The sequence below is a fragment of the Coenobita brevimanus genome, chromosome 85, assembly GCF_032717465.1.
Source record: "Coenobita brevimanus isolate Jiangsu-jjx chromosome 85, ASM3271746v2, whole genome shotgun sequence".
NCBI classification, from domain to species: Eukaryota; Metazoa; Arthropoda; class Malacostraca; order Decapoda; family Coenobitidae; genus Coenobita; species Coenobita brevimanus.
Window position 1 is genome coordinate 1,828,544 of NC_137038.1, and position 16,457 is coordinate 1,845,000.

At 43.4% G+C, this 16,457-nt stretch overlaps 2 protein-coding genes across 2 annotated transcripts in view; both read right to left on the reverse strand.

Annotated features, from left to right (window-relative positions):
• Positions 1–32: 32 nt before the first annotated feature.
• On the reverse strand, positions 33–5,305 carry LOC145410370 (uncharacterized). Its single transcript, XM_080280521.1, has 3 exons — positions 5,134–5,305; positions 840–938; positions 33–374 (listed from the first exon to the last, which is right to left on the reverse strand). The coding sequence occupies exons 1-3, from the start codon at positions 5,158–5,160 to the stop codon at positions 186–188; spliced, it is 315 nt and encodes a 104-aa protein (XP_080136647.1). The 5' UTR covers positions 5,161–5,305; the 3' UTR covers positions 33–185.
• Positions 5,306–8,380: 3,075 nt separating this feature from the next.
• Positions 8,381–16,457, reverse strand: part of LOC145410385 (latrophilin-like protein LAT-2) — a 12,754-nt gene continuing 4,677 nt past the window's right edge. The window contains exons 8-19 of the mRNA XM_080280538.1: positions 15,668–15,779; positions 15,281–15,375; positions 14,887–15,001; positions 14,061–14,197; positions 13,400–13,510; positions 13,032–13,098; positions 12,241–12,326; positions 11,712–11,835; positions 11,296–11,394; positions 10,473–10,831; positions 9,758–9,866; positions 8,381–8,512 (exon numbers count right to left, since the gene is read on the reverse strand). Coding sequence (XP_080136664.1) covers positions 8,381–8,512; positions 9,758–9,866; positions 10,473–10,831; positions 11,296–11,394; positions 11,712–11,835; positions 12,241–12,326; positions 13,032–13,098; positions 13,400–13,510; positions 14,061–14,197; positions 14,887–15,001; positions 15,281–15,375; positions 15,668–15,779 — 1,546 coding nt within the window. The remainder of the gene's footprint in view (positions 8,513–9,757; positions 9,867–10,472; positions 10,832–11,295; positions 11,395–11,711; positions 11,836–12,240; positions 12,327–13,031; positions 13,099–13,399; positions 13,511–14,060; positions 14,198–14,886; positions 15,002–15,280; positions 15,376–15,667; positions 15,780–16,457) is intronic.

Sequence of the window (16,457 nt, forward strand, 5' to 3'; positions counted from 1 at the left end):
CTGGTCATATCTGTAACCGTCTACGTTGAATCTTTTTGCATGTTGCCGTATTTGTACCCGTCTGTGTTGAATATTTACTTCTTGACACATCTGTAACTTTAAATCTCTCTTGTACCCCAACACGAAATTCGTTGAACTTGACTATTCCACATCCTGCCGTAACGACATGTCTGCGTTGAATAATTTTACTTCTTGCCGTATCGATAACTGTCAGCGTTGAACCGTGGCTGCATCCATATGTACCCTGACGCCATAACGCTGCAGTAGGCGTTGTAGTAGCGACCGGGGGAGCGACAGTGGGACCAACGCGGGCAGCGGCAACGGAACTCACTTTGAAACTCCTCCTTGCAGATTTCGTTCCACCAGCAGACTTTCTGTTGACGTAAGAGAAAGGATTGATTAAATAAAATAATTAGTTCGTTCGCCTTAACTTGGCTCAGATTTATTTTATTTATTGACAGGTTATTTCACGTAGCTCACCGATACAATATGTCGGAAGAGTAATAACCGAATCTAGAGACTGCAAGGATAATATCGTGCTGAGGGAGTTAAAGAATGGAAGTAATGACAGTGTAAGCATTTGTTAGGATGCTGTCCCCCCCCCTCCTGGAGACCCCTTCACGTGGTGGCACCTGCATAATGGGGCAGATTCTCGTTTATAAGGTTATTTCTCAACTTTCTGTCCCCCGAAATAAGGATGGTGAACTACAGGAGGAGGGCAACATCAGCCTGCAGTTCACCGGGTTCACGTTAAGATGCTCCTGTGGCCACATCCACAAAAATATTACCTCCTTCCCCCTACCATCAACATATTACCCCTTCCCCTCCTCCCATCTCACCTCGTTGACGTATCGCCTGATGGTGTTGTCTTGGTAGCCTGGTTTGTGTGGCAGGGAGGCGGCCATCCCCACTACCACAGCCATCATCATTACTGCCACCTGCAATAACAAGCATCATCATCATTATCATTAACATCATCATCATCATCATCATCATCATCATCATCCTAGCCTCTTTTTCCCACTCAGGGATGGGTGGTGATGCTTTTATAACAGGGCAGTGAAGCCATCAGTCATATCAGTGCCACCGCATGAAGGCATTCCCCTCTAACACATGCGAGCCTTACAGTTACGGTACCCCCTTTGTAGCGTAGTCCGGCTCACGTTATGCACTTGATGGAAAATGTTGTTGCGTCTCTTGTAAATCTCTCTCTCTCTCTCTCTCTCTCTCTCTCTCTCTCTCTCTCTCTCTCTCTCTCTCTCTCTCTCTCTCTCTCTCTCTCTCTCTCGTGTGTGTGTGTGTGTGTGTGTGTGTGTGTGTGTGCATTGATTTATTATGCATTTACCAGACACTCAGGGTCAGGACAAGAAAGGTTGTACGTCAATAGTCTCTCTCTCTCTCTCTCTCTCTCTCTCTCTCACGAAGTTTGTCAGTAATTATCGTGCCTGTGTGTGTGTGTGTGTGTGTGTGTGTGTGTGTGTGTGTGTGTGTTTGTGTGTGTGTGTGTGTTGTGAGGCTTCTGTGAGTCCGTCTGAAGCCATGAGGGGGGGGGTAAACACATACATTTCCGGCTAAGCTTGACTTGTTACTCTTGCCTTTGTGCCTGACCTTGACAACAACAACAACAACAACAATAACAATAACAAAAATAACAGTAACAAGAATAACAATAACAGTAAAAATATCAAGACTAACAATAACAACAGCAATCACAATGTCTGAAAACAATGACAGGCAAGAATTAAAGTGTCAAAGTCAATCGAAATATAGTTGTACGTATTAGGTGCGTTTCCTTCACTGCAAGAGGTCGAATGTGATGTCCCTCAATTCAGATAAAACACACACACACACACACACACACACACACACACACACACACACACACACACACACACACACACACACACACACACACACACACACACAGCCCAAGAATCACCCCCTATTATTCCTCACCCTTCCTTGCCAATCCCTATATATACATTGCATTTATACACATTTTTCCTACACTCCCACTCCCTTTAGATTTAGGACTATTTTTGCCGCCTCCTGACGATTTTATTCAGCTTAAGGAGGGGTTAGATCCTGCCTCCATTAACCCCTTCGCTAACAGGGGGCTCCTCCTGCTCTGAATAAAATCGTCTGGCATTAGGAAGAACAGAATTTATACAGAATTATGATCAACAGGTAATACTGCTTTGTTTACCTCCATAACCAAACCCACCGTCGCCAGCGCTCTTCGTGTTGCAGGCGTCTTTGGAATTTTCGTAATATTTTTCCCTTAGTGACTTATTCTTACTCAATATCCTGGCCAGCGTTTTTCATGTTCTTAGTGAGCTTGGAAATATCGTGGCACTTTTTCCTTAGCGATTTAATTTTTTTACTTTATTCCTCAATATTCTGATGAGCGATTTTCACGTTCTAGGAGACTTTGGAGATTTCGTGACACTTTTCCTTGAGCGACTTATTCTTACTCTTCAGTACCCTGGCCAGCGATTTTCATGTTCTGGGTGACTTTGGAAATTTCGTCGCATTTTTTCCGTAGTGATTTATTTTTTACATTTCTCCTCAGTGTCGTCCTGTATGTTGTTGATGTACACCTCGTCATTCTTAAAACGAGATAAATTGCATACAAGAAAATGTTAAGGGGTAATACTCAAAATAAGTCACTTAGGAAGACGCGCTATGAAGCCTCCAAAATAGATCACTAAAGAAATAAACATAAAAATCGATAAAATAGAAATACTATAAATACCTTAAATAAATCGATGAGGAAGAGGTGTTAAGAGGCCTCGCATGCCACTTAAACAGGGAACTTAAGTGTTGTGCAGACGATCGAAGGTGTGCATTGTGTGTGTCACTTAAGCTGCACTTCCTCGTACCAAATATCAGTCTTCAAACAGTGGCCCTCCTGATGATCGGTCCTCTCTCTCTCTCTCTCTCTCTCTCTCTCTCTCTCTCTCGGTGTATATGCTATTTTTTTCTTCTGATAAGCAAGTTTCGGAAGCAGTTAGTGTTTGAAATAGTTTTGTTTGTCATTGTTAACTCCGCCAACAAAGCTGGAGGAGAGTATGTATTCACCTATATTTGTCTATTCACGTATATTTGTCTGTTTGTCTGTCCACACGATATCTCCAAGAGTTCTCTATGAATTTTAATGAAATTTTGTGGAAGGGTTGGCCATGGGACAGTTGACTGAAGTTTGGGGCGAGTTTGTTTTTGTATTCCTCATGAGAGGGTTAAAGGAGCCCATGCACGTCGGCTTTGTACTCACCCAAAAGAGACTTGGCAACACGTGCCAGGTGTGAAAGTTACGAGGGACGTGTAGGTTGGGGAGGGGGGGATTTGAGGGGACGTAGAACCTCTCATTAAAAAAAAAAAAAAATAGCATTAACTGATGCCACTGATGCCAAGATTATCATCATCATCATCACCACCATCATCATCATCTCAACCGAGTCCCACATGTATTATGCTGAGAGCATAATGATTGAATACATTTAGAATGTATATGAGAAAAAACCGTGACCTCCAGCCATACTGCCCTCCCCCCCTCTCTCTCTCTCCCAGCGTAGTAATACGGTTGTAAGTCATTGTTTAGCTCGATACCAGATTCAACTTTCAGAGTGGCTTACAACTCCATTTAATATTTCAGATGTGTATATATGTGTGTATGTGTGTGTGTGTGTGTGTGTGTGTGTGTGTGTGTGTAAATAATGTACATATGTAAACTGGATGCATTAACAAAGGTATCATTGTATATATTTTTGAAGATAAACATACAGAATTACCGGTACACATCTGCGAATGTATGAATTAGTATTATGTGATCATTTTATATTTTTTTCGGCCAGTCATAATATAAGAACAAATTTAAGGCAAACATGTCATTACAGATAAATTATTTCACTATCATGTCTATTAACTTGAATATATTAACGGTGCAGTTTACCTAGTTTGACATCGTGGGTCGCTGTGCCTGCCTCTTATTCACATTGTAGGTCGCAGCCGAAAAAGGTTAAGAATGACTGATTTATGGTCACTCATTCGTGTTAACCTGCCAGATGATATGATTTTACATTGTAATTATGGAAAAAGTGATGACAGTTGATCTTTTCAGCCCGAGGGCGTCATTAGAATTCCATGCTTACTGTACCACCAGACTTTTTTTGAAGCTGACAATTTTGGGTACGGCAAAGCTTTAATTTATTCCTGTCATTATTAGAAGTCCTCTGTCATTTGAAACAGTGTCGTGAAGTGAAAACTCGTAGGCCGTTTGACGTCCTCAGCAATAAATAAATTACTTAAATAAATAAATAAAACAATAAATAAGTAAATGAAAATAAAATCGTTTGCTGTTAGCCGGAATAGAATACTAGCATTGTCCCAGTCACGATCTGTAGCAGAATTGACACTCCTAGGTTCCCATGGCTCACTATTGCCATGAGTAAATGCACCATTAAATGTACCGATAACTACAGTAACTCTCCGCCTAAGGACAAGGAAGATGGCACTCATTCACGACCGCAAAATACAGGAAAATAGGCCATACGGTTTCAATATGACGGTAATTTTCACACATTCCGTCAGATTACACCGACATTTGCAGTTCCAGTCGACGAATTGCCCTTTATTTCACGCCGGCTCAAACTACCCAACGATATTGACCTCTAAGTCCTCTGGCTACAAGGGCGAGAATGGAGGTCGCGAGCTGGCCCTCTTCTCATCAGCGTCCTGGGAAGAAATTGGCCTAATATCCGGTTTTTTGGGTGTCCACATCACGCCATCAGCATTCATTCCGCAGTTTCAAACACCCGTAGATCGGTAAATTCATTGGGTTAGGCGGTATTAGGCTGGTCGAATCCGGAGAAGGTGGAGGTTATGTCATCCGATGTATTCTCTCAGCCTGATGACGTTTTTGTTTCCTGACGCAAATTCTGTTCAGCTTAGAGTTTTTCCAATTTCCTGTGTGTTAAATGACCTTAATAACTCCTCCTCTATAACAGATCCTTTTTAAAATTCGGTAAAATCGTCGGAGGCTCGCAAAAATATAATTTAAAATATCTAACTGGATTATAAGGGTGAAGGCCGAGTTCGTATTAGCCCGGTGTCTCCAGAACCCCAAGGACTCACCGTGATGATGTTTACGTGGGCGGCCATGATGGATTTTAGGGCGGCAGGGGAAGATAATGGGAGTTCATGCGGTGCTGGCTACTCCCTACTGCACACTACACCGCTTCCTCTCCCACTTCACTTGAGGGAGGCGCGGAGCAAGGCTCAGAGAGAGAGAGAGAGAGTAGGGGGAGGGGGGAAAGAAAGGTGGAGGGATGGAGAGAGGGAGACGAGCCCCCCGTCCACTTGAAGACAGTATTGCCAGACGCTCGAAGATTTTTTTTTCACCCCAAATATCAACCCCATGCGCCATTATCGTGTCACATATCACTCGTTAAATTATAAGCTTTAAGACTGTGGAATTTCTCAGGTTTATCGAGCTGGAGGGCAAGTTATCAAAAGTAAAAAGGAAGATCATTTAGGACCTGTTTCTTTCCTCGGTTATGGCACTTCAGGCAGGCGCATACAGAAGAGCGTCAGAGAAAACGTGTTAGTTTATCGCTTTACAGGGATGCCCAAGGTAAACATGATAACCTCACAGGAGTAATCACATAATGACGTAACTTTGAGAGCTTCAATAGATGACGACTTTTTCGTTTCCTGTTTCTCTCTCCAGACTTTCATCTAGCTTACGAGTGAGCTTTTGAAGCGAAGGAGGTAGACACAGTGTTTCTCAACCCCGTCATTATCAGAAGCCTTCCTTGGGCTAAGTAAAATCGTTTGGAGGTGGTAAACATCTGGTCTTCAAGTTCAGGTAGGCCTTTCGCGGTGAAGGGCATAATGAACTGAAGATAATTTTCTCCAGCTTTAAGCCACTCCGCCTCCCGCTTCCTTTACGCACTTAACTTCATTCTCTCTCTCTCTCTCTCTCTCTCTCTCTCTCTCTCTTTCTCTTAGCACATCGAGGTATTTAAACTCTTCCTCCAATTTAAGTCACGTTCTGATCACCGACACACCACCATGAGAGTACCTTCCCTAACATGTCCTTCCTTACCTGTACCCATCTCTACTCTTGCTTGTATTTACTTGCAAACCGTGCCACCGACAGACATTCACAGACTCTGAATAAGTGTGCAAAGGTGTTCTTGATCAGCGTGCAACATATCAATTGCATATTCCACCCATCACCATCTCAGCATCACTCTCACTTACCCTTCCATAACTTTTTCTTTGTCTTTCCTCATAACCTCAGCCATATGTACTACACTGAGGAACCATGTGAAGATCATACCCTCGTCCTACTACAGGTACTGGGCTACGTATCCTCACTACCTCTACACACCACATCACCTCATTACAGCATTCAACACTCTCCACACTTTTACTTTATCGTCAGACATGAGTTACAGTTTCCATAAGTCGTTTGTATTTGTCTCATTGTGCGCCTTTAACAAGTTCATAAGTGGCATAAAGACGTTTTCATTCTCATAAATCAGTATCAGATCCTCAGTAGTAGTAGTAGTAGTAGTAATGATGATGATTGTGATGATGATTGATGATGGTGATGTTTGATGATAATAATAATAGTAGTAATAATAATAATAAAAATAATAACAACAATAATAATAATAATAATAATAATAATAATAACAATAACAACAATACCACTTTGGACGCATGACAAAAACATTCCTCAGTTCTCAGACAAACCTCGTGCTGTGTAAGGATAAAGGAATAATTATTAACAGATACGAATTTATATATTTTTGTACAAAGGAAACTTATAAGATACTATTTACACCGCTTTCCCCATCGTTGAAATCCAGGGCTTAAATCCATCAGTCCGTCTTACCGAGAATATAAATGTTTTTTGTATAGACTGAAACTTTACTGGTTACCTTGCTTTCCCCTTGCTCAGTAATCTAGTTAGTTCTATCTATCAGTCTGTCTACCTGTCTATCTGTCTACCATCTACCCGTAGCTCCCTTGAAGTACTGGTATATTTTCTTTTAGGTTCAGTCCATTCAGTACATTTTTTTCATTATTATTCTTCTTGCTGCCTCCAGATGATTTTATATCCCTTCAGTGAGCCCATGGGAGACTTTTTCCCTTATTATTATTGTTATTATTATTATTATTATTGTTATTATTATTATTATTTATAGCTTAATGAATTTTATATTTGATCTCAGTAATTCTTGTAAGCTGAGTAATTCCGTCTGGTGGTAGCAAAGGCATGGTATAAAATAAAAACAGTGTGGCGATAACAAGAATTAAACTATTAACTGTGTCGCGGGATTCAAGGAGAAAACTTTACCCTGAGAAGAACACCTGGCCTGACTTTGACCTTGGACTCGTCTCGTCGTGCTCTGTAATCGTATCAAACTCGGGGATATATCGTAGGGGGTCTTCCAAAGGGGGTGCGCTCCTCTCTTGCGCCCCCCTCCGCCTCTCTCCCCCCTCCATCTCTCCTCTCCAGCCTCTTCTCTCCTCGTCTCTCCATTCTCCTCTCTCATCGGTGTAGGAGAGTGGATGCGCCGGGAGGGAGGAGCTACGGGTGTGATTGGAAGGAGACTGAGAGATGTAGTACCGACGCCGAGAGCTAGAATGTGGGAGGGAATATGAGGGAGGAAGGGAGGAGTAGAGGGAGAGAGGGAGGGAAGGACGAGAGGTAGAGAATGTAGGGGGAGGTGGAGGGGTGGAGGTAGAGAGAGGAAGAGAAGGGCGGGAGATAGAAAGTGAAGAGGAAGGTGGGGGAGAGGAGATGGAGAGAGGAAGGGATAAGCGACGTGTAGAAAATGAGGAAGGAGGTGGAGGAGAGGAAAGTGAGAGAGGAAGGGAGGGACGATGTGTAGAGAGTGTGGAAGAAAGTGGAGGAGAGGTGAGAGGAAGGGTGGGACGAGAGGTGGAGAGAGTGGAGAGAGGTGGAGGGAGCGAGGAAATTGGGGTGGAGGAGATGAACTTGTTAGAGTCGAAGGAAGTGTTGGATTCCGAGGAGCGACTTCGAAGTGACATGTTGGATGAATCTGAAACAATAATAATAATAATAATAATAATAATAATAATAATGATGATGATGATGATGATGATGATGATGATGATGAACCCACAGAGCATATACCTCCGCCAATTCGAATAAAATCATGATCCACTGCCCACCTGTCCACAAGGTTAATTGAAATCTGCTAACAACTTTTTAAAAATTTCTTGTACATAGACTTCATTGGCGGGGGTAACATGAGTACTAGAGGACGCCTACATCTTTTATCACCTACAAAACACATTGATGGCAGTCATATAGTGAAGGGCAGGTGGAGTAATTATATACCTAGCCGGTCATACAGAGGCGGGATATAGGTGCACCATACCTGTCATGTAGGAGAGGAGAGTTTCCGTTGACCACTGGCTGGGGGCGCGACCCTCCCTCTGGCGGGGTGGGGGGGTCACTGCGTGGGTCACTCTGGAGGGGAGGGGAAGGTCACAGGAATAACCAGTTTGTCTTCACCTGATGGAACTGAGCCAGAATTTAAATAATATGTCGTCTTTACTGTAAATTCAATGACCCTTAGTTGTGAGACAGGAATGAGACTCCTTGGTTACTAGTTAAACTGACCCACCAGGCTGACTACACTTGACCATCAACTGAACTGAATGGGATCCCTGTCAGGTTAGAGTAAACACACTATAGTAGGCCAGAGGCGGTATTCACAGACTTCCTTGAGGCTAAGCTGTGTATAATATTGTTTGCTTATACTTTAACTTCCAAACATCTCGCAACCAAACTAGAGTGGAAATCAAATGAAGAATGATGGCAAAACTAAAGTATTCATATCGATAATTAGAAAATGAATAAATAAAAGACAGAATATAATAGTAGGGTGAAATACTCAAAATAAATCGCCAAGGAAAAGATGTTTGGAAGCCTTCTGCGACAGAGAATAGGCCCCCCCATGGTCATATCACCCCCTCCTCCCCCCCTCACCTGGAGACACCGGTGATCCTAGGGGAGGGGTATGGGGAGGAGGAGGGGGTGGCTGCTTGGCCCCCCTCCCCCTTCCACCACCTCCCCACCCGCCCCCTACCCACACGCCATCGTCTGGGCGGGAGAGAGAACTGATTTTTATTGGTGAGGCACGAATAGGTGTGATTAGGATGGCTGGGAGAGAGTTGCTGAAGTAGTAGTAGTAGTAGCAGCAGTGGTCGTGGTAGTGGTAGTAATAGTAGTAGTAGTAGAAATGTAATAATAATAATAATAATAGTAACAATAATAATAATAATAATAATAATAATAACAGCGTTGATGATGATTCTGATAATGATAAATAACAATTCATATGTATATCACTGAGAAGGCAGGCTGTCAATATGAAGGGTAGTTTCAGGACAGGTAACATCTCACCTGACAACTCATTACACCTCAATCACATTCGCTAATGAACTTGTCCCGTCCGCAGAGGGAGAAATTTATAGGAAGCAATAGTTTTTTTGTGATTATAAAAGTCTGTTAAGATTCTCTCTCTCTCTCTCTCTCTCTCTCTCTCTCTCTCTCTCTCTCTCTCTCTTTTGCGGCGTAAATATCCTGAAAATCCTGAACCTTTTAAATATTAATAATTCACCTCGTAACATGTATGCCTGTTCATGGCCGGCGAAAACTACGCTTAAAGTTCAAAGATCTGTGATAGCCATTAGCGTAACACACCTTTACCTGGGAAATAACAATACGCAAGTGGCTGAAAAAGTGCGGGAAAGCCTTGTTGTTTACGAACCTGGCTGCTTGTGACCCAGTTTTATCTGAACTCTTATGTCTGGCGTGGCTTTCACGGCAATAACAATGCGTAAATTTTTTGTGAAAAGTGGCTGTTGTTGACGAACCTTGCAGCACATGACCCAGTTTCATCTGTCAAATCATATTATTCACTTGCCTTGGAAAAACAGAGCGTGAGTCATTGAAAAATTAGAAAGGGCACAGAGGCTGCATACCTCCGCCAACGCCAGTAAAGTGTAAGATTTACTGCCGTAATTCCTTCCTACCAGACGCATACATTATCCTGGCTCACAGAGTCAGTTAGCTTAGTCTGCGGTCTTACTCTTCTCTGTTGGTGAATCCGGACATCGCATACCCTCGTCTGACTGGCATTGAAATTTGCCGTTTAGTCCTGCATTCGGATCCGAATATATCTCAAAATCTTAAACTCTTCCTAGACCCACTCTCCGATAAGAAATTTTTGAGATAAATTGTCCACAAACAGACAGACATGGGCGGATATTAACCACCTCCAACTTCGTTAGTGGAGGTAAGAAAAAAGTCTTTATGAACCTTGCTACGGAGTGTGGTCCATCTGATTTTTTTTTATTGTAATATATATTTGCCCTGGAGACAACAGTGCGTAAAGAGTGGACAAATCCCGTTGTCTACGAACCTTGAAGCATATTCCCCGGTTTCATGTGATATCCTACGTCTGGCCTCGGGGTCCTCATCAGCAACAACAACACCGCCGCCATCATAGCACCGCCGGGGGAACTGATCGTACTGCATCCTCTCGTCAAAACACCGCTTGAGTGCAGCCAGCGTCGGGTCGTGGTGGTAGTATTTGTCGCCCTTGGAGTGGTGGTCGTCTAGGTGGTTTTCGTGATCGGTGTGGTCGTGGAGAGAGGGATTGGGGTGGCTGTCGTCGAGGGTGAAAGCTCTGTTCTCGTACGATTCTTGCTGGGTGTTGTGGCTTTCGGCGAAGGTGCTGTTGGCCCTTGAGCGGGTTCCTGGAGTTGAGGGGCCCTTGTTCTGAGGATGAGGGGTGAAAATATGGTGCGTGAGAGAGAGAGAGAGAGAGGATGAAACAAAAGTGGAGGGGGGGGGAAGAGACAACTAGAGAACAGAGAGCTGAAAATGTACTTTACAAAATACCACACTCCTATATACTGTAATTTTTCTAGGCAAGGTGAAGGATGCTTAGAGATAATGAAGAGACCTCTAAAAAATTTCTAAATGATAGTTAAAAAAAAAAATGTACTTGCTTCCTTTTTCTGGAGAGAGAGAGAGAGAGAGAGAGAGAGAGGGGGGTAATACACATCTTAGGTAGTTTCTGATTGTAATGTTTGAAGTCTGACCTATTATATGTGATTAATATAGAAGTGATTTATATAATGTAAATCAAACATATATACTGTAATTTTATAGGAAGTGTCATTGTATAGATGGTGACTTGCAAGTGGAGTAGATAGATAGATAGATGGACAGATAGATACCTTGGAAGTGGAGCAGCATAAGAGTTGTGGTAGACGTGCCTTGAGGGAATTCCTTATAGTTTCGTTTAAGAAGCAGTTGAACACCAGTAGCATCACACCCTGCAAAGTACAAAGATGTTATTAGGCTGGTATCAACTCTCTCTCTCTCTCTCTCTCTCTCTCTCTCTCTCTCTCTCTCTCTCTCTCTCTCTCTCTCTCTCTCTCTCTTTCTCTCTTTCTCTCTCTCTCAGTATTAGACAGGTATCAAAAATTCAATCTCACTCAAATATTTATCTCAGGTACGATCAAGTTTCTCTTACACACACACACACACACACACACACACACACACACACACACACACACACACACACACACACAAGTAGGTAGGTAGGTAGGTAGGAAGATAGAAAATGCGAGTTAAAATGCCTACTTACTTGAGACGCGTTGAAGATAGTGAAGAGGTAGGCAAAGACATGGAGGGCGTTCATGTACACCAGACCAAACACCCAACTCACCCCCAACACGCAATTTAGGGAGAAGCTGCCCTTTACCCACAGCCTGTAAGTAGGTAGGTAGTTAGGTAGGTAGGTGTGAGGTAGGAAAGTAATGAGGAAAGTAGGTATGAAAGTAGGTTGGTCTTTAGGCAGGTAGGCATGGAGAGAGGGAGAGGTGGGGAGAGAGCTAGGTAGGTAGGTAAGTAGGTAGGTAGGTATAAGGGGAGGTAGAAAGGTAGTTAGAAAAGTAGACATGAAGGTAGGTTGGTGGGTAGGTAAGTAGGCATGGAATGAGATATATCTTCTATATCTTCTGTATCTTCTGTATCTTCATCTATCTCGCTGTCTGTCTATATCTCCATCTATCTATATCTGTATATCTATTTGTCTCTTTTTATTCATCCATCCATCCATCATTTCATCTGTCAGTCTATCTATCTATCTATCTATCTATCTGTCTCACACTCACATGGTCCTCTGGTATCGCGTCTTCTGCCTGTTGACGTGCAATGTTGCAGCTGCACGAAGCGAGAGAATCATCACCACCGTGTTGACCTGAGGGAGAGTGTGTGCGTTAGTGGTGTGTGTGTGTGTGTGTGTGTGTGTGTGTGTGTGTGTGTGTGTGTGTATGCACATAAATTCTTAGTTTGTGTATAATGTTTGTTGATGTGCAAGTAACGTGTGAGTGTACGTGTGTGAAAGCTATTACACCCTATGTGTATGTGCAAGTTAGTAGTGTGTGTGTGTGTGTGTGTGTGTGTGTGTGTGTGTGTGTGTGTGTGTGTGTGTTTGTGTGTGTGTGTTTGTGTGTTTGTGTGTACTGTAAAGGCCACCAAATAAAAAAAAAAACACTCACAAACAAAACATTGCACATCTAAACATAAGAACAAAATAGTTTATTACACCTTGATGATATATTTTCATTAATTTACCGTCGCTAATTAACCTACATAAGTTTACCTGTGTGGAAATTACACCTTGTTTATTAGCAATGACACTGAAAGAAAACTCACGGAAGGAAATTTATTGAATTGGACAGTTACGGTGAATGAAGACTTGAATATTTGTGATGAATGAGGCCAGTGAATGAATGGATGGAATGAATGGTGATTAGTGAATGATTGCTTAAAGGGAATGTTGGGATGTGGATGAATAGATGGAGGGAATGATGAATTATGAATGAGTATATGAAGTGAATTATGCTGACTAAACAGAATGAAGAGTGAAGTGAATGATAGTGCCAGATAAACAGCTACTCACCACTATCATCACTACAAGGGGACCAGTGAATGCCCAAATGTAGGCTTGTTCAGTGGATAGCCAACAGCTGTAGAGAGGAAGTGAATGCAATATTATTATTATTATTATTATTATTTATTGATTCACATTTATCGATATGATCATCTGTTCGCCCGATAAGCAGAAACTAAGATTATTATTATTATTATTATTATTATTATCTGGAAAAGAAACAGAGAGGGTGGGTTAGAGGTCGGAGGTCAAATAAGGGATTGGGAGAGAGGTCATGAAGAAGAAACATTTCAGTCTTCATTCAAATCACTGAAAAAGTCTCCTCACACACACACACACACACACACACACACACACACACACACACACGTACTCACTATTCACTGCCTTCAGGTGCATAGGCTTGTTGCTTTACCCATCCCTCTGTACCGTAGCCCATGAGCAGTGTTACCAGAACCACGATGGCAGGCACACCGTAGCCCCCGACCCTGTGATAGATAGATAAATAGATTGATAGATACACAGATAGATAGGCTTGATAGATTGATTGATTGATAATTTAATTGATTGATAGATATGGGTGGACAGAGAGAGATTGATAGATAGACACATAGAATTGAGAGAGAGAGAGAGAGAGAGAGAGAGAGAGAGAGAGAGAGAGAGAGAGAGAGAGGCATTGCTATATTTATCCTCTCTATAGACAATCAATTATAACAGTATTAAGCAGAAAAACAGGTGTAGTAAAATACCTTCCCATCTCATTTTAAGTATAGTTGTGTAATGAAAAATGTTTGTTTGTCTGTCTGTATGTATCTATCTGTCTCTGTCTATCTATCTGTCTGTCTGTCTATCTGCACCTCTCTCTATCTCCATTTTTTCTGTCGTACCATTAAAAAGGGAGTGGAACAGAGACAAATTGGTGGGTGTCTGTCTATCTCTCTTTCTGTATCTATCTATCTATCTGTCTATATGTCCATCCATCCATCCACCCACCTGTCTATCTATCTATCTATCTTTCAATCTCTACCTGTATCTCACCAATAAAAAGGTGTGAGTGGAGCCGAGGAGAGGATGTGATAGATGGTGTGTGTGAGATGTGCTCCTTCCACCAGCATCCAGCACACTCCAGCCAGGGTTAGGTAGTGCAGCATCACCCCACTGGCCACGCACATGTTCTAGGGGAAGGATTGGCACGGTTACACAGAGCATACAGGCAGTGAGGGACTCTGCAGGTGGCTCCCTCCCTCCCACTTCTCACCTTCCCCCCTCCATCCCTTCTGTTTTTCATTCCATTTCTTTCCCGTTCTTACTCTTCCCTCTTTTTCTTCCACTTCCCTCCCTTCTTCCCTCTTCCCTCTTTTCCTCCCACTTTCCTTCCTTTCTTCCCTCTTTCTTTCCTTTTTTCCTCCCTCTTTCCTCCCTTCTTCCCTCTTCTCTCCCCTCATCCCTCTTCCCTCTTTTCGTCCCACTTCCCTCGCTTCTTCCCTCTTCCTTCCCTTCTTCTATCTTCCCTCTTTCCTCCCATTTCTCTCTCTTTTTTCTTCTTCCCTCTTTTCTTCCCACTTCCTTCCCTTCTTCCATCTTTTCTTTCTTCCTACCACTTCCCTCCCTTATTCCCTCTTCCCTCTTTTCTCCCCACTTCCCTCCCTTATTCCCTCTTCCCTCTTTTCTCCCCACTTCCCTCCCTTATTCCCTCTTCCCTCTTTTCTCCCCACTTCCCTCCCTTCTTCCCCTTTTGCTTCCAGTTCCCTCCCTCTCCTCTCTTTGCCTTCCACTTCCCTCCCTCGTCTCTCTTTTCCTTCCACTTCCCTCTCTCCCTCCTCTTCCCTCCTTCGTCCCTCCCTTCTTCCCTCTTCTCACCTACCTCTGATTGCTTAAGGAAGTCTCTGTCGAGGAGGAGGAGGATGGAGAGATGAGAGAGACCGATGGAGAGACACAGTTGCTTGGTGATGGAGGTGCGCTGGGGAGAGACCTCATTTCTGGGGGAGAGATGGAGGGGTCAGGGAGAAACGGAGGAAAGGAGGGAGGAAAAGGAGGAGAGGTCAGGGAGCGATGGAGGGATCACAGAAAGATACAGGGAAGGAGAGAGGAAAAGAAGAGAGGTTAGGGAGAGATGGAGGGGTCAGGGAGATATGGAGGTCAGGGAGAGATGAGGAGGAAGGAGTTAGAGAGAGAGAGAGAGAGAGAGAGAGAACAGGCATATCGCAGGCATTACTTTCCACCATCATCAATAAAACACTATAATTTTGTCAACTTACTTGGTGTTGTGGAGAATGACGAAGGTGGCGAAGGAGGCGATGCAGGAGAGGAAGGTGAGGCAGGCCCCTAGGATGTCCAGGGCAGGATCGCGGCCCTGGGGGGAAGAGAGGGGAGAGGGGTGAGAGAGAGGTGGGGGGGAAGGGAGAAAGTGAGAGAGGGAAGGGGGGAGAATGAGATATGAGGCGAGAGGGAGTGAGGGGTGGAGGGGGAGGAAGTGAAAGAGGGAAAGGAAAGAGAATGAATGATGGGGGAAGGGGAAATGAGGGGAGGAGAAAGGATAGATACATAGATAAATAGATAGATGAATGAATGGATAGATAGATAGATGAATGGATGGATAGATAGATAGATAGACAAAAACAAAGCTCATAAATCAGTCTACTCACAACAAATCCGTGTACGTCTGTGATAATGGCGAACATAGTGAGGTGTGAACAGCTACAGAAGGTGACCTGGTGTGTCGTGTTGACCACATGGCATCCGTCAGGCGCCCACACGCTGTAGCAGAGGTCACGGCGGGTCAGGAGGGGTCACAAGAGAGGAGGCGTTGGGTGAGGGGAGAGTAGGAGACGAGGGGGGAGGTGGAGGTCAGGTGGAAGGGATCAGGTAAGAAGAAAGGGGTCAGGTGATTGGGGAAGTCAGGTAGGGATGGGTCAGGAGGAGGTCATAGGTCAACTGGGAGGTGGAGGAGGGGTGAATTTGGGGAAAGGTCAAGGAGAATTACAAGGTCGATTTTGAGGAGGGAGGGGTCAGGTACAAGCCGTATAATTCATTCATCTTAACGTGTCTCAGGTTTTCGTCCTTTTGCGGTTTATTTCCCGCAGTTCGTTGGCAGAATAAGACAATAGTACAGCCCCGTTCATCATTTCCATAGCACTTCTTCGTGATTAGGGCTATGTTGTTGTGTAAATTCACTTTCACAACTAGACATTCAAGATGGAGAGAATATCAGTTTCAGACCAAGTTAGAGTGAAAAGATGATGGTTTAAAGAGGACCGATTAGTAGTGGTCATCTCATATAGCCTCTTCTTCGTGACTAGCATAATTTTCTAGTATAAATCTCCTCTTAGTCAGCATTCAAAATAGAAAATGGGCAACTATAGGCCAATTTTAAGTGAAAGGAGTATATTCTGGAGGGATCAGTTTTAGTCATGTTAAAGTAAAAAGAATATGGTT